Consider the following 19,683-nt stretch of genomic DNA (forward strand, 5'->3'; position numbering starts at 1 on the left):
GGAAAATCACCAACGACTATAAATTCATTGGAGCATCAAAGGTTTTCAAGGAATCTATAATATGATAAAGGAAGGAATTATTGTCTAATACATGTACGGGATAGGAAATATGAAATTGGCGCATTATCACTTATGAATTAATGAGCTGATTAACTTGAAAATTCTACTTGAAGATTCTGAATTTACCGAGGATGGATAGAGGCTAGTAACTGTTCTCATTGCTATTAATCAATTATTTTGAATTTAATAACTGTACCAAATTTATGATTCAAAGTTTACGCAACTATAAAAGCTGATATTATTTATAAATTGAGGTTCTAATGGATTGATAGTGGTTGATAATTTTGGTCTCAAATTTTTAGAAGTTGAGCTATGCAAGCTGCGAAAAATTGAAGTTTCTTTACTGAAAAATTGAAATTTTCTCAATAACAATACACTGAATTAAAAGGACTAAACTTATGCAATTTGATTTTTTGAGTTAAGAGGAGTACAAACAGTTTTCCTAATTGAAGTTAAGACGAGGAGTGTAAACAGTTTTCCTAATTGAATGGAGAATTAAGATAATTTTTATGAAAAGTAACAGATTCCAAGATTTCTAAATCTGTGAAAGCTAGTTTTGGATTAGGATAGTGAAAGTGCAATAGTTATTATCAGTAACAAACAAAAGAGTATAAGGTAAAAGTGAAAAAGTAGGATTTTCGTAGATGGGAAATGATCATTTTATACCTTTTAGATTATGGTTACTTGATCTGATAGAATCTGCAACACAGGTTAATCAGGGATGCGTTTCATAATTTGAAGTAGCATCTAAGAAAATATCATCTGAATGATTTACTATGTTATAAGTGAGAAAATTCAATAAAATAAGATTTGCCTAAATTATGAAATTTCATGGCCTGAGATATTGAGTGAGAGATGTGAAACTAAGTTTCCCACAAATAAATAAAAAATTTATTTCAGTAAAGCAGCGACGTTAAATAAAGTACTATGATTACAAGTTTGCTTCAATCTCAGATTATCGAAAGTTTTGATCCAATTTTGAACTAATCAACAAAATTCATGCATACAACAATATTAACTATATCATACTGAAGCTTTGATAAAAAACTCAGCGAAAATTGGAAACATTGCGTAGCTGATACAGTAAGCTAGGAAAAACTGAGACATTTTGCGAAACATATGCTATATAGTACAAAAATCGTTCACATTTCCGCTATAAAAGAACGAAATAAATTAAGATTTCAAGAATAAATTTCATTCGATAAAGTTCACAAAAGCGAATGCATATATTATAAGTTTCAAATGCATTTTGTAATGCATTCATCAGAAACAATTTATTCCGCAACTGCATTACAATTTAGCCATCGACATTCAACGAAAATTTTACTATTTCCAGACAAATATTTCCGATTCCATTCTCATACTATAATTTGTCAATAGATATAGATTATTTAAATATGAAAAAACTACTATAGTGTAAAAGAGCAGTCCTGACTATTCACTAAATTTGTTTTAAAGAGTCTAGTCGTGGTTTTTGACAAACTACCTTTTACATGAATTGTATAATCAAAGCAGGATATTTTACCTCATCTGAATTCCGACACATTCCAAGCTCATTAAACAAAAATTACAAATATCATTACTTCAAAAATCGATAAAGTTTCTTCCAGGTATTTTTACCTGCATAATCATCAACTAAACAGAGGTTGAATATTATCAATATATCCAAAGTTCAATTGAATTTCCCTACATAGATAACAGCTTAGAAATACAAATTGAGGGTGAAATCTAGTGGATTTAGAACTTCAGAGTACCAAGTAATGACTTTTTAAGTAAAATTATACAATTGAAAATTTTCCATACTTATATAAGAATACTGCTAGGTCACGTTATACTCATCAACATAGTTTAAGAAAATCCTACATAGGTACCCTAAAAATCACAGGAATGCTTTCAACTTTCATAAGTATTGCTGAAGATTGCTAAGTTGTCTTGGAATTTGTAATACTTGGATGGCATGATTTGCGTATTTGCATATGTTTTGTTAACTGGAAATTCGACTAAAATTCTATGGGAATACTGTAGTGAGAAGATATAGTAACAAGAAACTATAATCTGAAAAGATTATCAAGTTATTTGATAAACCAGTATAAAACACCATAATGAACTTTTCTCAATTTTAATGAGTAAAGCAACACTTAAAATAATGCCACAGAGATTTTCAGGATACTAAAATGTATGATACGTAGAGAGGAGATAATTTATTTGCTATGAAGAACTATGGAGATTAAGGTGGCGGTGCAAAATAAATATATATATGAAAATAGGAGAAAAATGAAAGTGACAGTATCATTTGGATATTATAAACAGTAGATTCTGAAATGACTAGAATATTTCTAATGGCCCGAGTCAAATTTATTGAAAACTATCAATCTAGTTTAGAGATTTAACTGAGAATGTTACATCAACTTACTCGAAATAAATAAATAAATAAATAAAACTTGCAATTTATTAGACAAATTTTAAAGTTTTAAATACAAATGTGAAGCACTGAATGGTTGATTCTACAAGTTATAAAACTTAGTGAACTTATTGAACTTGGTCGCTACATGATTTAAGAAGGATTTTAGTTTTCAAATAGATAACTTTGCTTTTCTGCACGATACTTTTGATACCCTGCAAATGAACAGGTACGTTATAAAAATTCGACACCATACCTAGAAATCTTAACAATATAACTATTTGTATGCACGAACACAACTATTGAAATGATTCACATTATGGGAAGCAAATTTTTTCTGTCTAATCTCACTAGGTTATTGTAATGACATGCTGAAATTTACTCATGATAAAATTGGAATGAAAAAAATTCCTCAGGATGTGAGATTATTAATTCTAATGTTAACAAAAAACTTCAAACTTTCCAACAAGAATCCTTGGATTTGGATTTCAAAATTTATGAGTACTACAAAAAATGTTAATTTGCAAACTAATGAAGCAGTGGTGGAAGCAAATGGGTTAAGTGTGGTGGGAAGCATTGGTATAATTTCGGGGGTGGATTTGATTTGGAATTGAATTTAGAGACAAAATGTGAATGAAATTATTTTTTAATATTAGAGGAAATATAAAAAATACTATCGAAGTTACTAGCATCATTTGCACCTGATGTAGTTTAAATAGAATGACAATAAAATGAGGAAAAATGTAGAGGTAAAAATCAATGGATAACATTGATTCATCAGAGTTGTACAGTGATGAAGAGTATTTTAAAAAAGGTGTTTATTCACTTTTCTATTGATATTGTGGAATCGTTGCACTACAGTAATTTGAATATTATACTTGAAAGACAGGGCTTACTTTACATAATAGTTTATACCAATTCTTTATTTGATAATATATATATTATTATCGCCCTGATAACATGCTAAATAAACTCATGATTTTAGTGCAAAATGTTGAATGCTATTTAGGCTAATAATAAAGTAAGGGAAAATATGAAATTTTTCGGATCAATTTAATATGTATGAATAAAAGTAATGTGCGAAAAAATATGAATGTTTAGAACGGGCCTAGTTTGATAAAAAAGGCCTAGCTAACAGGCCCAAGTATACATATTAAAAAAGAAAACAATTTGATACAAACACTGATTGAATACCAGTAAAATATACTTCAAAATAGTGGGGAAAATTCAGATTTATAGAAACAAAAGTTTTTTCTCATAAATTCATATTTTCAACTCTAAGACATCAATAGTATTATAGGTGAAATCATTAGCTTATAATGACAAACTATGGTCTAGTCAAAGAGGTGTGTTATCTAGTAACAAGCTAGACTTGAGATCCATATTATCTCAAAAGTAGATCTTGTGCACCAAATTAATCTACTTTGCACTTGTGATTGTTACAGTTGACAATTGTTTCAAAAATGTTTGTATATGCACACATACTAGTGATAGTAAAATCTGAAGTATACAGTTTCATCTAGTAGTGATGTAGTATTGACTAACTAGGATTGCTAGTAGGTACTAAAACACTAGGTTTATTTCTTAATGTTGTCAATTTCTTTCAACTTATTTGATTCAATACACTCATAGAAAAACTACTCTATCAATTAATCCATTGGAATTGAAATTGATTTGAGTTTGGTATGAGAATGTCAGCTTGTTTTAATTCATTAATAATAAGGCTATGATTGATAAACATAAGATGGGTTGTTTTGGTAATGTTTAAATAGAATTCTATCATTATTTCCCAATGATATAAAGAATACCGTAACAATAACGATTGATCAAATTTTGGTATAGTTAGAGAAGTTATAATTCAAAACTAAACTAAATTTTCAAATTATTGTTATTTATAATTTTTTTGTCCTTTTATGATTCGAATTTGATTCTTTAATGGAATTTTTGTTACTTCAAATCACAATAGAGAGAGCCTTGTTATTAAAATCAATCATTACATGGTAGAAAAGGATCAGTCATAATAAGGATTCGAAGAATCAAAGAACAACTTGGTTGATCTTGAAGTTACAATAGTGAGGGGTTGTTACAACTAGTATATCTCTTGAGTGTAGATGAAATTGAAACGTTACATGTAAAAAGTTCAAAAATACCGTGAAGCATCTTTTAGCAAAAACGAAAAGATTACATTTATAATAATACCGTGAAAATCAATTTCAACACAACGCAGATTATTTCACCAAATACGAACAATAAATCCAAATCTAGCCAACAAATGACCAAACATATTGATGTGATTGGGCCAATCAGAGTAATCTATCTATTGTACACGAATTGAATGATCAAATATCTAAAATTAGTGATGACAAATTGTACCTAGACAGAACGATGCACAGAACTCTCAACTGCAGTAAAGCATGCACTCATGCCTCGACTACAAATCTAAAGGTTTAACACAGACTTAATGCATACCTCATTACTTGAAGTAATGTACCTGCTATGGATGTCCTGTGTATACTATGAAGAAGGGACACAACAATACGAGTCTTATTATTGGCGTGAATCACGAAGAAGGAAGCAGGAAAGGGTAAGTTGGTTAAATTCACATTGTCAATTGCAGTTAGTGGAATCCACATTGATCGCCATCAAAAGCCTCATCAATTTAGTTGATTTTAGCAAGCTTTGTTTTCATCAGCTGACATTTGACAACTAGTGAATAGATTCATTGACAATTCACATATAGATATGATATGTATGTTACCATTAGAAAGTATAATGCGTGATGAAACTTGACAATATCTGATGATTTAAAAAAAAACAATCACCAATGTCTTATTTCATATAAATACATATGATTTACTATGAATACTGACAATGATTCGGACTATCTATGTAGGACAATATTTTAAATTCATGTAACATACTTTTAACGTTCATAAGAAATGGAACAAGCGAAAAATGTAACAAAACTCATAAAGACCAGTACCACATTTGAAAAAAAGATTGTAGCTTGTAGGTTCAATATTTATTTATTTATACAATATGACAACTCAATTCTCACTGCGTCTAATCAGACCCATAGTGAAAAAAACAAAACAAACAGCACTGTACATGAATAAACATAATGTAAAACTGAAATTATAAAGTTCTTTATAAACATCAATTCTAGAGTTTTTACCAATAATTTTAGCATGGATATTCGAAATAAATTTCAGATTTAACTGACGGTAGTAATTTATTCTTATATTTTTGAAATATCAGATGGAAATAAATCTTATATTGAAACTTTTGGAACCTAGTGGATTTTAAAAAATGTCCAAGTTTTTAAATACTTGTAAAGTAAAATATACAGAGAGCTCTCTTCATTTATTACAGTTTGAACAAATTTATTTGAAATTGAATAAGATTATGAACTTATCTGATGATTTGATTGGTGGAATACCATGATAAAATAATACAATTTGAAATTTTTGAAATTGAAATTTTCAAATTGTGTTAATTTGAATAATATTGCTCTCAGTATTATAATGATCATCATTATTTATTTATTTATTATTCAATAATATAATAATCAGTATAATCATTATCAATTTCAAGAAGATATATTACTTGGCTCTTTTGAATATGTTATGACAAGAGTTGTACAAGTCCTTTTAGAACAAATCTTATACCTGTAAAACCTTATTCAGTGGCCAACTCTTTCTTTTTAAATTAGTTTATTCCTATTAGAAAAAGGTAATTTAATAACAGATTTAAACCCAAAATTTGAGAAATTGCAAATTAAGATTTTGATCAAAAATATGTCTTGGTAGGCAGAATAGAATCTCAAATTTACGTAGGCAGGCTACTTCAACATATCTTCTTCAAAGTCTACAACTACAAAATAAAAATTTTATTTTGCAGATTTAACACACTTTAACAGAATATCACGCAATCATTTAAACGAAGTAAATAAAAATGTTAATCGATTATATAAATTTGTATTTTCCATAAAAAGAATTTAGTTCGCACTTAAATGGTAACATACACATACTAAACGCCAAACAAGCTGGCATTGATGAATAGTAGAATATATTTATCAACCTTAACAGTCCATACAAACATATACACACTCACATAGATCTGCACACTTAACAAGCAAAATTGTCAAAAAACCTCTAGATACGGTCAGTCGTCAAGTGCATCATCAAATTATTAGTTGTATCAACATTGATTATGACGGGTAATCAAATAAAATTTAGGGAGACAACACACAATACGTAAAATGTGTAATAACAAAAACGATGAGTATGTAGGAACTAGTAATTTGCATTGCTTCACATACGCGAATTTAAAAGACGATAGGTCAACTGAAGATCCATGAATTGTGAAAAATTCTAGTGATTCGAATTAAAAAGCAGATTTGGTTGTAATTTTTTATTGCTTGACTAAATGATCCGAATCATAGTTGTTTCAAAGTGAGTAGCTCAGTTAATAGTAAGTTTTTATTCAAAGATTGAAAAATAAAATTATAAAGGAGGAAATATCCTATTTGAAAGATTGTTCCATATGTGTGTGAGAGAATGAAGTTCATATTTAATATTTGGACCTGATATTAATCTATCAATAGCAGATAAAAGTAAATATCAATTCTTTGAAACAAAATTATAGATGCAACCAGCCACACAAATTTTGTTCCCGTACTAGTATTATTGCTAGTAGTAATAATTCGAATAATACAATTAATAGAACCATTCATTAGCATTTATCAAAAATGTGTTTCAAGCCTAAAGCCTGAGCTCCATCATTTAAAATTTACTTTATTCATTTCTATTACACGGGAAATGAGAATTTGCAAAATATCAGGATGGGAGTAAGTTCTGAACAATCAAATAACAATTTAAATTAACAAAGATCGTGCCTTATCAAATTGAGATTTATATTGAAATGTACGAGAAGGATTTCAGTCATATTTAGGAATTTTATCAATGAATTTTGGTATTTTTATGTAGAACATTCCTACAAACATGACGTTTATGTTTTTGAAGAAAGATAAGATAAGAGATTCAGACTGAACATGGACTGAGAAGTAGAATTTAGAAGAATAATTCTTCTGCTCTGGACGAATTTAAAAAATAAATTTCAGGGATCAAAAATTGATTGAGTACTGAGCATTGCTCTTTCTTGAGTAAAATATTAAATTGGCTGCATCAAAAACGTTATTATAATATTGAATCTTTCAAATAGAATAAGCAAGACGATGATGTCACGTTTGTAACTAAACTTATGGTGTATTAAATTCAAGATGGTAATGTACATTGGAAGTTCTGCTTTTTTTATTCATTCGTTTGTGATAACAATAATCAGAATAACTATTATTTCTTTGGTGATAATAGCCAACTAAAGGTGATAGACATTACTCACGTATGATACTTTTTTTTATTTGAAAAATGATCAAACAATTAACATCGAAAACAATATTAGAACAAAAAGCTGGTTAGAATTTGATTCGGGTTTGTTTCACAAAGCACTGGAACTTGACACTTAATATTGAACAGTAGACAAACATGCACACATGAAGAGGTCAAAAAGCAATATTAGAGAAGGAACACCGATAAGTTTTAAACAACAGAATATAGAGAATAAAAACATCAAGCAAGAAATCTCATGGGTGGAGAGGCATTGATTCCCAATCAAACTCCAAGACCAACTCGAATAATCTATTGACAAATATTTTTCTCAACTTCTTTCAATAGAGTTCTTTCAATTTTTATAACGAATCGGGTGAACAATAAGATGAATAACAACCCAGTTTGATTCTTTATACTTGAAATATCATTATGAGAATGATTTTTTTTTTTCAATTTATCAAGTAGCAGAAAGAACAATCATATTTCAACAAACCCATAATTCATTGTACAAACAATGAAACCACAATATTAGGCAAAACATGTAGTATATTGTGGAAATAATAAACTACAGACCATAGGAGTTGAGAAACATTTTAATAGTTGAGAGAATTAAGCTCTTGCATGAAATATAGAATTTATACATTTCATCAAATGACTACCGTATGTTTTGAAACAAGGATTCAATATTTTTGTATATAATTACGTACTAATTTCATTCAAGTCATAGAGCTGATCTGAAATTAGCTGAAAATCAACATCAATTCACTGTTTGACTAAGAATATTAAAATTTGACGCTCTTGTAGAACAGACCACTATGTTTTCAAAATGCGCCATTTTAGATATTATAACGATTTCCAGTATTCTGGTACAGTATATTTAAACAAGTGGTGTGATTGCTAGAATTTTGCAAGATGGTGAAAAATATACTTCTTGTTTATTGTAGCAAGAAAAATATCAGTCAAATCATTAATAAATAATTAATTATTAATGGTAAAATTTGAGTCCGATAGCAAAAATTGATATGAACGTTGGAGCTTGAAGGGAATGTGAAGTTTGCATGCAAGGGTAGCTGTATTCATTCTCTGTAGAATAAGATTATTCGACCTTTTCTTATAGATGTGATCCACTCCAGAGCTGCAGAGTTGAAGATCATGTTGGATTAACTTTTCCCAATGCGGAATTTTGATGTGTTAAGATTAGGCGGATTCATTTCACACAGTTATAGTGCCGATTCAGTGTCTTCAACCGCACTGGTTACAAATACACAATGACTAGTTTCTAATTTGTTAATATTTCACTCACAATTCCAGATGCATTTCAATGGAATGAGTTCCGTTGCCTTTAAACCACAACCAATGGTGCTTCACTCAGAGTAAAACAGATGCAATCACGCTTTATAGACACGTGAAACGTTGGACACTTACGAAAATCAAAAACCAATCACTATTAGAATGAACGTAACGAAATGTCCCTCATTGAGCTCAGTTCAAGAATCTCCTCTAAGACACAACTTCAGTTGTATTCATCATATAATTGATTCCATAAATAAAAAAATAACTAATTGTTCTTAATTATTACTATGAGAAGTAACGTGAATATATAGATAGATATGTTTCATGTGAAATGTTCGAAAATACTTGGAATGTATATTAATAGTGTCATGTATGTAAACGGTATTCATTGATTTCATGCCTAGAATAACGTTGAAAACATTATGTTGGAAAAAAATCTTTTGACAATTAAATTATTGAAGTCATTGAACTTTACCCAAGTCATTATTCAGATGAGTCGTTAGGATTAATAATCCAAGGATAATCTAAAATTATTAATTTGGAGATTACCCAATTCAATAGGATTTACGGAGTGAATTTCATGATTTATGCATGTCTACTGCAAAAAAATACGTAGAGTTATACGATGACAGAAATGTGTATTATACTCATTTATATGAAAAGAGAATATTGAGAAAAGAATATTACACTAATAATTGAATCCGACAGTAATTAACAGCGCAGTGAAACATGAGTTGTGAAGCTCCGAAAGCTTGAAAATTTCGTTTTTTCTCATAGTTTATTATTGTTATTTTATACAGTTGTATACGGGCCAACAATTTTAGTCAATTGAGATTAAAGGAATTTATTGATAAAAGTGGTACGATTGAATAGAGAAATGAATTAAATAAAAATGGGGATGTACTTTCCAAGTTACTCATAACAATCATACAAAATGAAATGAGATAGTTATGAGAAGATACTAGAAAAAGAGAATATTTGTTTGAATGTAAAATGAAGAGAATGTAGAAAAGAGACAATGATTTTCATGTAAGTTTGAACAATTATCCAGGTTGAGTTATTATTTAGTTAGTATATTGCAATAAATGCATACATATAACGATCTAGTTCTGTGAAAATTACCTTATCAAATCATTTTCATCTGTAGTAATGGATAAAAATGGAGTAACATCCAGCATATTATTAATTTTCAATAAATATTAATTTCAGTGTATGACCCAAAAGGAACACGAACACTATACCGGTGCGAAATGTTTCCAACAACACAAAATAATACACTCACAATATTACTGATTCGACAATACATTATCTGTTAAGCTGTCTGCTGATCCTGATTATAAGATTCGAAATTTAGCTATAATTATTTTTCCAAATTCTATCAAGTGCAATGATCAATGAAATGACAGATGAGGAATATGCAGTGCGTAATATTAATTATTGAAGGGTGATGAAATATTGATGTGAATCTATAGGAATTGCTCTAGTAAAAAGCAGCAGCATGTGATGAAAATTATGTGATGATGTTGATTAAGAAGTGTAATTATCTGATATGCACTTGAAGCAGGCTAAAACTTAGGTGAGAACTATTTCAACTGCTGAATTTCACCATTACAAACTTCCATTAGAACAAATGGTCGGACAAATCAAGCATTATGATTTCAATGAGCTGTAGATAACATGCATGCTTTCAATAAAGCCTAATATTAATTTCTCTGGATGTTTGTTAGATCAGCTATTCACATAAAAAGAGTTTTTTAATCAATTCCATCATCTAATTGGGTGGAAAATTGATCACCAGTCTGAGATTCACAAACTCCAAGCTTATTTATTATATCTGTATATACATGATTTGATTGATTAATTGAGGTATGAGTTGGGAATTCTCTAAATAATAGTAAATGAAATGTATTGATGAGTTATTAAAATGACATCAATGAAACAATAATTAATCAAATATGTTCTAGTGTATTCTGGTCTATTATAACATTATGTTAAAAATCATTCAATCGTCTAAATAAGTCGAGACCTTCTAGCTAGTTGCCAGTATTTAGTTTTTCAACTTCATTGTACAGCTCATGTCAAGTAATGGGATGGAAAGATATGAAACCAGTGACCAGTGTGATGAAAATGAACATCTTTACGACAGTGGAGTGGTTTGCTATTCCTTTGAATATACAAGGTGATTCAAACCTACCACAATTTTCTTCTGAGGTGATTTCATTAGATTGATGCAACGTGAAATATAGCTAAATGAATGAAAATTCCAAAGAAAATATAAACAAAATCCAAACTCCCTTCCTCTGGTGCACTGCGGATATCTTGAAAAGATTCTGCATATCTCTGAGTTTCCAACCCCCCTGCTTTGGGGAGTACGGTGCCATACATATCAAATTATCATGCAATAAACTGAAAAACTTCAATTATCAACCTCATAATAATATACAGAGTGAGTCATATGTATGGGAACCCCTCAATAAGTTGGAGACTGTTGTAGATATAATACTGTAACTTTCAGGATAAGTTATTGGTGGAATACTACCTTTTGACGTACAACTGAATTTCAACCCCTCTTAAAGGTGGTGACTTAGGGGTTGTAACTCGAATATTTTTAATATAAACACCCATTGTGTGGTACATCATTTTAAAAGACTTTTTAAAACAAGAAAGTTGGCATCAATGAAATGTTCTATAATACTTAATTTTTAATTATAAAGCATCTTTATTAATGCCATTTTTCTTGTTTTAAAGAGGCTTTTAAAATGATGTACCACACAATGGGTGTTTATATTAAGAATATTTGAGTTACAACCCCTCATTTCTTTAAAAATTAAAACTTCAATCAGTCGCGATTTTGGATACAAGTATCATAGAACATTTTTTTATGCCAACATTCTTGTTTTAAAAATACTTTTAAAATGATGTACCAGAAAATGGGTGTTTACATTTATAATATTCTAGTTACAGCCCCTAAGTCACCCCCTTATGAGGGGTTGAAATTCAGTTGTACGTCAAAAGGTAGTATTCCACCAATGACTTATCCTGAAAGTTACAGTATTATATATAGAGCAGTCTCCAACTTATTGAGGGGTTCCCATACATATGAAAAATTAAAATATCGAATGACCACCTGGCTGACTCAGAGGCCTGATGTCGGATTAATCTGATCACATGTGATTAATTTCCCTAACGTGACTTAACGAGACTGTTTTTCCAGCCTGGACCGATAGCCGGCTCAATGTGTTCACTCGCCAATTAAAAATATAATACTCCGGTACATTACTGTTCTATTGTATTTGGAGAATACCTACTAATTTTTTGCCCCTGTACATAGGGAAATTATTCCTGTTTATAGGGAAATTATTCCTCTACGCATAGGTCCTAATCAACATGAGAACAAGAAATATGTGTGGTAAAAGAGGAAGCACTAATTCCTAAAGTTTGCTATTGCTATAGTATTATGAATTAAGCGAATAGAATCATGTAGCAAAAGCAGCTCATAAAACGCTCATCTCCAATTCTAATGATGAATGCCAATTTTTTCAACGGCAACTGACAAATATAATGCATTGGCCAGTCACGTGCGAGTAAACTTTGGTACTTTGGTCCAAAACAAGCTCTCATGATATTCTGTCAGTCAATTTCGTTAAATTATAGGATTTAAGTAGATGAAAATTAACCTTCAAAATAAACCAGTAACCCAAATAAAAAGGAATATTGAAGGCTCGATAAGATCAGATTATCGGATTTCACGGTTAGGTAGGTAGGTACTATATTGAAGCAATTTGTATTCTCAACATAGACTTGATAAACGTGTTCAGGCAAGTCTACACGGGCTCTCGTAGAAAATACTTTCTCGAGAGGTGTCTAAAAGTATCTAAGTGTTATGAATCTTCTAAATGGATATAAACCATTAATTGCGGTGTGAGTCTTTTTTGTCTATCTTGAAGAAGTATATGATTGCTTACTTACTAAGCAAACTGTAGCCTACAGTGATATTTAGATTGAAACAAAGAAGTATGAGATGAATAGTTCAGATTAATATTGGAAATGGATACATCGCAATTTGTCAGATTGGTTTCCAATTAGTTGCAAATTTGAAGCTCATCAAGAGCGGGCGCCACAACAAGGTTTTTTCGTGGATACAATTAACTATCGTAGCGCCGTATTTATAATCGTATTTCAAAAACGAACACAATCAACGTTTGGTTTATATTGTACTAATTGGTTCCATCTATTGGTTAGATGAAGCGTGCTTGGCTGAGAACGTTCTTAGATTTATTGTAAATACGACCCCTAATCTTCTTATATGAATAAGAAGCTAAACTATACAGAGTGTTTCAGAAGTAGTGTCGAATATTTCAGGGTATTGTTCCTGGATGATAGGAGACTACCAATGTCGTATTTGAATTGTCCAAAACTCAGCGGTTATCCCTATAGCTGCCATTTTGTATTTCACTAAGTAATTTTTAACTCATGAACAAAATGTTGTATTGATTTGAAATTTGGCATGAATCAGTAGGGATAGAATGAGAATACTACCCCAAAGCTGCCTCCAAATCCACCCCAAAGCTGATTCTAGGTTCTAACCTTGCCCAACCTAATATAATCTAAACTAACTTAACCTAACCATACCCCTAATCTCACAATAAACCTCAAATGAAGATCCTCACTTTTATTATTCCCACTTTTATGGAATAAGTAGATCCAGCTTTTTTATTTCTTGAATAACTAAGAATCTGTTAATTGAACAAAAAAATTACAAGAATAACTTTTTTCAGTAAATCTGATAAAAAATCCATTGACACCTCATTTGTTAAGATTGAACAGAAAATAAGGATCAGTCCCACTCTTATGGAAAAAGTAGATCCAGCTTTTTTATTTCTTGAATAACTTAGAAACCATTAATTTTATAAAAAAATTACAAGAATATTTTTTCCAGTAAATCTAATAACAAATCCATTTGTCAAGGGATCAGTTCCATTTAATATTCATAATAAAAATAGATCTTGAGTATTGATAAATTTGGTCAATATTTGCATGATCGAAATAATAATATTAATGTTGATATTAAAAATTTGATTCAGAATTTTTTCTATGTTTTACAAATCATACCATCAGCTGCATCCTACATTCCAAACATTAATCTCAATAATGAAAAAGAGTGGAAGTATATGACTGACCCAAACTTAATCCAACAATTCTCACTTTCTTCTGGAATCTCATTCAAGCAATGGTATGAAAACAATATAATAAATATAGAAGTATAAATAAATTTACCCCTCCCCCACCACTCAACTTTGTATATTTAAAAAGGAATGTCCACAAGAGAGAAACTTGCACATGAGCTACATGGTAGAGTCAGGCTGGTGTAATTTCCTCACATGTCGCACTGAAATAAAAGGTCTAACAGATTTATATAAAGCTGATATTGTTGACATGTCCAACTACAACACATTAAATAAGAACTTAAGATACATACTAACTGTAATTAACTGTTTCAGTAAATTTGCATTTGTAATACCAATGAAAACTAAAACTGGAAATGAGGTGGCAGCAGCATTGAAACCAATACTTGAGAAACATAAGATTGTCAATTTTCAAACAGATGCAGGTAAAGAGTTCTATAACACAACTGTTCAGAATCTCTTCAAAACATATAAGATCAACCATTACAGTACATATAGTGATAAGAGAGCTGCAATTTGTGAACGTTTCAACAGAACTCTTAAAGAGAATATGTTCCATGAATTCACTATACAGAGTAATCATAAATGGTTAGAACTATTTCCAAAACGTATCTTCAAATATAACAACAACACACATCATAGCATTAATATGAAACCAATTGTTGTAAATAAAGGAAATGAAAAATATGTACTATAGTCTTTATATCATGAATATTCATGCCAAATTTCAGATAAATACAACATTTTGTTAATGAGATAAAAATTACTAAGTGAAAAAAACGCAAAAAACAGCTAAAAGGATAACCACCGAGTTTTGGACACTTCAAATATGATATTTGTAGTCTCCTATCATCCAGGAACAATACCCTAAAATGTTCGACACTACCTCTGAAACACTCGGTATAATAAGAAGCTATAACCTAATAAAATGAATATCTATCACAATATCACCTCTGCTTATACAATAGTGTCATTTTATGTGAGGTTAGGTGCTCAAATGGCATGAGATTGTCACAGCTACTTTTTTATCAATAGATTTTTGAAAAACTAGTTCCTGTTGCTACACCATTATCAATAAAAAAACCTAGTAATCTGTGGATTATACATGTATACAGATCTATGTTACCTACATCTAGAAGATTTTTGTAAAATAAATAAATCTATAATCAAGATTTAAGGATTTATGATAGATCTGTATATCTTTACTGGATATTCATTTAACAAGTGAAACAAGCTTATCATAAATATTTTAATGAATAAGTGGTTGCGCCAATTTTTAGCTTCTTTATTCAACAAATGTATGTACTTTTAAACTTTAGTTATGAATTATTGAAAACTGAGAAGTGTGGTTTCAAGAAAATCAATTGTCTGTCTGTGTGCCTGTGTCATCAAAAGAATAAAGTTGGAAGATGTTCGGACCAGGCAGAGTAGATCCTGGACCATGTAAGGAAGAAGATTTTTAAGAATGTTAGCAAATCAGGGGTAATTTAGTTTTTGTGTGTGGGTATGGGTGTGCAGTATGTGATTTGTGTCAAGTGGCACAATCATATGTGATAACAAAAACAAGTGCTGGTAGTGACCATGCACAACCATGCAAACAACTAAAAACATGTGTGTCACACACAGAGAGTTACAAGTTTCTGACATAGGGTTTGAAAGTAATACCAAATAAAAACGGTGAATATAGATATACTAAATAATTATCAGCACTTTGAATTTCAAAATCACGTCAAGATTGAAAAAAAGGAAAATAACTGACTTCAGAATCGAAAAATATGATGGTTTTGTGAATAAAATATTGAAGATAATAGAACAAATACATCAATAGTTTTTTTATTCAAATACCAGTATTGGAATAATAAAAGAAATGCTTATCACTGATAATGTGAAAGGTTTTTGAACATCATTGTGTGAAATATTAGATTGTGAAATGCCAACCTCGCTGTATATTGAGTATGATAAATATTCATCAATCAAAAAATACATAAAAAATTCAAATCCAAATATTAGAAGAATCAAATAGGATGCTTAGAATATGAGAGATCATGAAAATTGATAGTGTTAATAGTATCAAAATGAAAAATTGTAACCTTGCTGTAAATTGAGCACGAATTATACTAATGACAAAATGTAATATGAATAATTCAATCAGAATTAACTTGATTGTAATAATTTGCTGTAACAATATTCTCTATTTCAAATTTATATTTACGAGTTTGAATTTACTTCCAATTAGATTGAATTGAATTTTAATGAAATATTCAATCTGAACAGTCTTATGAATCAGAGGAATAGGACAGAATGTAATAAAACTGAAAAAAAAATAAAAAACTCATTCAAATAAGTTAATATAATATAAGAATCTTATTATATTAAGATTGACTTAATATAATGAATGTATCTCTCTTGTTTATGTCTTAAATTATCAGTAATACTAACTGGATGAAGTAGTTTCTTCAGTATTCTACCGAATTTCAGTTGACAAACGTTAATTTCAAAAATATTTAAATCTATAACTTTTGGTGAATTGACTTGACTAAAACAAGTGGTGAATAATTTAATCAATCCGCAGGATAAACTACAGAAATCATTACCTTGTTGGCAAGAATACATACTGTAGACTACATCATATTCTAATAAAGTCGAGTTTGATGTCTTGAGAGCGACCTTCTTTATAAATAAAAACGTACATAGTTTACAGCTACTTGTCTAATATATAAATGAGGAGATGCTGTTGAATAACAACACATGTGTCTCATGCTCATAACCTACAGCAGGATGAAGAGGCTTCAACATTGGGATTTGGGAAATAGATAACATAAACGACACTCAACATAACTTATATAACCAACAACTGATAACATGAAACTGTTTTTAAATTACATGCAAATTAGTCATTTGAAAGACATATCTTGCATTATGAGAAGGAGAGAGCCATGTAAGAAGAGATTGGAAAAAAGAGTGAGTGAGAAAGATAGAGAATTAGTCCAGTAACTTGATTGTTTTGAGAAAAGTTTTCTCAAATTTTATAGAAGAGCATAGCAAATTCTCGTGAATTCTTCGCATATAGATTTCTCTACGAAGACTACATGTATGGAACTGATAAAATGAGTATTTAAAGCAGTGTTGAAAAGACAGCAAATCATTTTCAAATTGGAATTTCGAGTTTAATTTCAAAATATAGTATAATTATCTTGTACCAAATTGATGTAATTGATTACTGACTACAATAATAATTATTGATGAGTTCTAATTGTACAATTGAAGTAACAATTGATTCATAAGTTTTACATAGTAATCCCAATTAATACAAAAATTGTATTTTTTGATAATAGTATTAAATTTTGTCACAAAGGAGGTAAAATTTTTGTACGTCCTCAGACGAATTCCTTAGAGTAACCTCCTCTTGTAAAAATCGGATGAACATGAGTTCTTTTTTTAGTGATTTAGTTCTTTATATCTCCAATTAGTTGATGTAATTATATTTTGTAAGTTATCAAATATTCTGGCATTATATTGGAAATATCACCTAAATGAAAATGCAAGTTGCCATGAAATTCATCCTAAAAAGTAAGGTGTTTACAATATAGATGTAAAGACTAACAGTTACTGGACTAACAGTAAACACTGATGTCGAATATGCTCACATTTTGTGAAATAAGAATGGTATCACTTTTGATAACTTTCTATTCAATGAAATCAAAGTTTTGTTGACAATGATTCATTCAACAGTTGAAAGAAATTGATTCATTCAACAGTTGAAAGAAATCTTATTTCATTACATGGCCGAAATTTTTTATCAAAAGACAAAACTTGATATAATTTTATTTTTTTAATATGTGACATGATTTGTTGAAGTTGATTATGGTAGGATATCCAGTATATGGTATTTTTGAGTTGCAGGCCAGTAAATGTTCATCATTATAATTATTTGATTATTCAATCATGAGAATTAGTAGATCAATTTTTTATCAATTTTTTTTTAATAGAAATTGAATTGTAACTTGAGTTGGCCCGCTCATTCTGCAAGCCAGCTTTGCAGAGAAGTGTGAAACTAGATGGTACAAACATACCAATAACAAGAAAAGTATGAGAATAATAAATTAAATTTTTCTTAAACACCATATGAAAATAATGGAAGTTCAAATGAATTTCATGTATTTCTTTAAAATTAACTACAATAAATTAATGCAACTGAGTATGATTTCAGGATTATGGGTTAAGCGATTAAATTAAAATCAATTGATATAGAATAATAAGAATAGTTATTCACTTGTAAATAATATACAAAAGACAAAATTAGCTGAATGAGAGGAAATTCAAGAGGTTATACCTTTATGTTGATATTTCTCAGTTAATGATCCACACAGCACAGAAAGTTTCAGATATATATCAGTTATGTATCAATGATATGTAAAATATACATATCACATAATATGTCTCTGATACACATCAGTTAGATATAATTAATGGCCGTTTTTCAACATAACAAATGCTATCTTTCAGTTATCTATCAGATACCTTTCTTTGAAACTTACCCACAATGCATCTTTTCTGCACATGCGCTGTGGCACAGTTTTGATGAGCATATTTTCAACGTATCAGATGTTATCTCTCAGTTATCTATCAGATACCTTTCTTTGAAACATACCCATAATGCATCAATTCTGCACATGCGCTGTGGCCCAGTTTTGGTGACCATTGCAGTTCATCACTGAATAGTTTGTTTACTGTTTGGAATTCGCAATTTTCGTTTTGTTTACTGATATTTGGAAATTGAAATCTTCAAAATATTAGTAAGTATCTAACAAGATTTTTCTTCTTGGTATTAGAAATATGGTGTTCTAGATTACTTTTCTATGAACCATCAGATACATTTTACTTGATAATTGTATAGTTTAACTGGTCTTTTTCCTGGACAGTTGGCTTGTTTTGTATCTTTCCTTTCATCTTTCGAAATTTGTGCAAAAAAGTAGGGTTTTGAAATCAATATGTAGGCAGTTCTACATGTGTGTACTGGAATTATTGATAATTAATTTGATAATAATAATTATTATTCAAAAGGCTAGGCCTATATGCTTACATAACCTTCAAGTAGGCTTATAATGATGCTATTGGTACCCTACCATAGCCAAGGTATGAAACTCTTTAGCATGATGTGTTTAGAAATTGGAATCATTTCTCTGACTGAAATATAGACCTAGTAGGCTATTTACTAGATTCTGACCGATGATTAATATTGTTTTTTTGAATGAGACGGTTACCATAATTACTATTAATTAATTATCTATGATGATCTGCTTCTTTCTCAAGATTCTTCATATTTTTCATTTATTATTTATTTCTAAGATTTCTA

The 19,683-nt window shown here is 29.7% G+C and overlaps 1 protein-coding gene across 2 annotated transcripts in view; it reads right to left on the reverse strand.

The window, feature by feature from the left end:
- LOC111057617 (calcium-dependent secretion activator) overlaps positions 1–19,683 on the reverse strand; it is a 131,813-nt gene that overhangs the window by 82,975 nt on the left and 29,155 nt on the right. For both annotated transcript variants that reach the window (XM_039443064.1, XM_039443063.1), the window contains exons 7-9: positions 8,954–8,983; positions 4,931–4,975; positions 1,586–1,612 (exon numbers count right to left, since the gene is read on the reverse strand). In XM_039443064.1, coding sequence (XP_039298998.1) covers positions 1,586–1,612; positions 4,931–4,975; positions 8,954–8,983 — 102 coding nt within the window. The remainder of the gene's footprint in view (positions 1–1,585; positions 1,613–4,930; positions 4,976–8,953; positions 8,984–19,683) is intronic.

Source organism: Nilaparvata lugens, chromosome X (assembly GCF_014356525.2).
Source record: "Nilaparvata lugens isolate BPH chromosome X, ASM1435652v1, whole genome shotgun sequence".
NCBI classification, from domain to species: domain Eukaryota; kingdom Metazoa; phylum Arthropoda; class Insecta; order Hemiptera; family Delphacidae; genus Nilaparvata; species Nilaparvata lugens.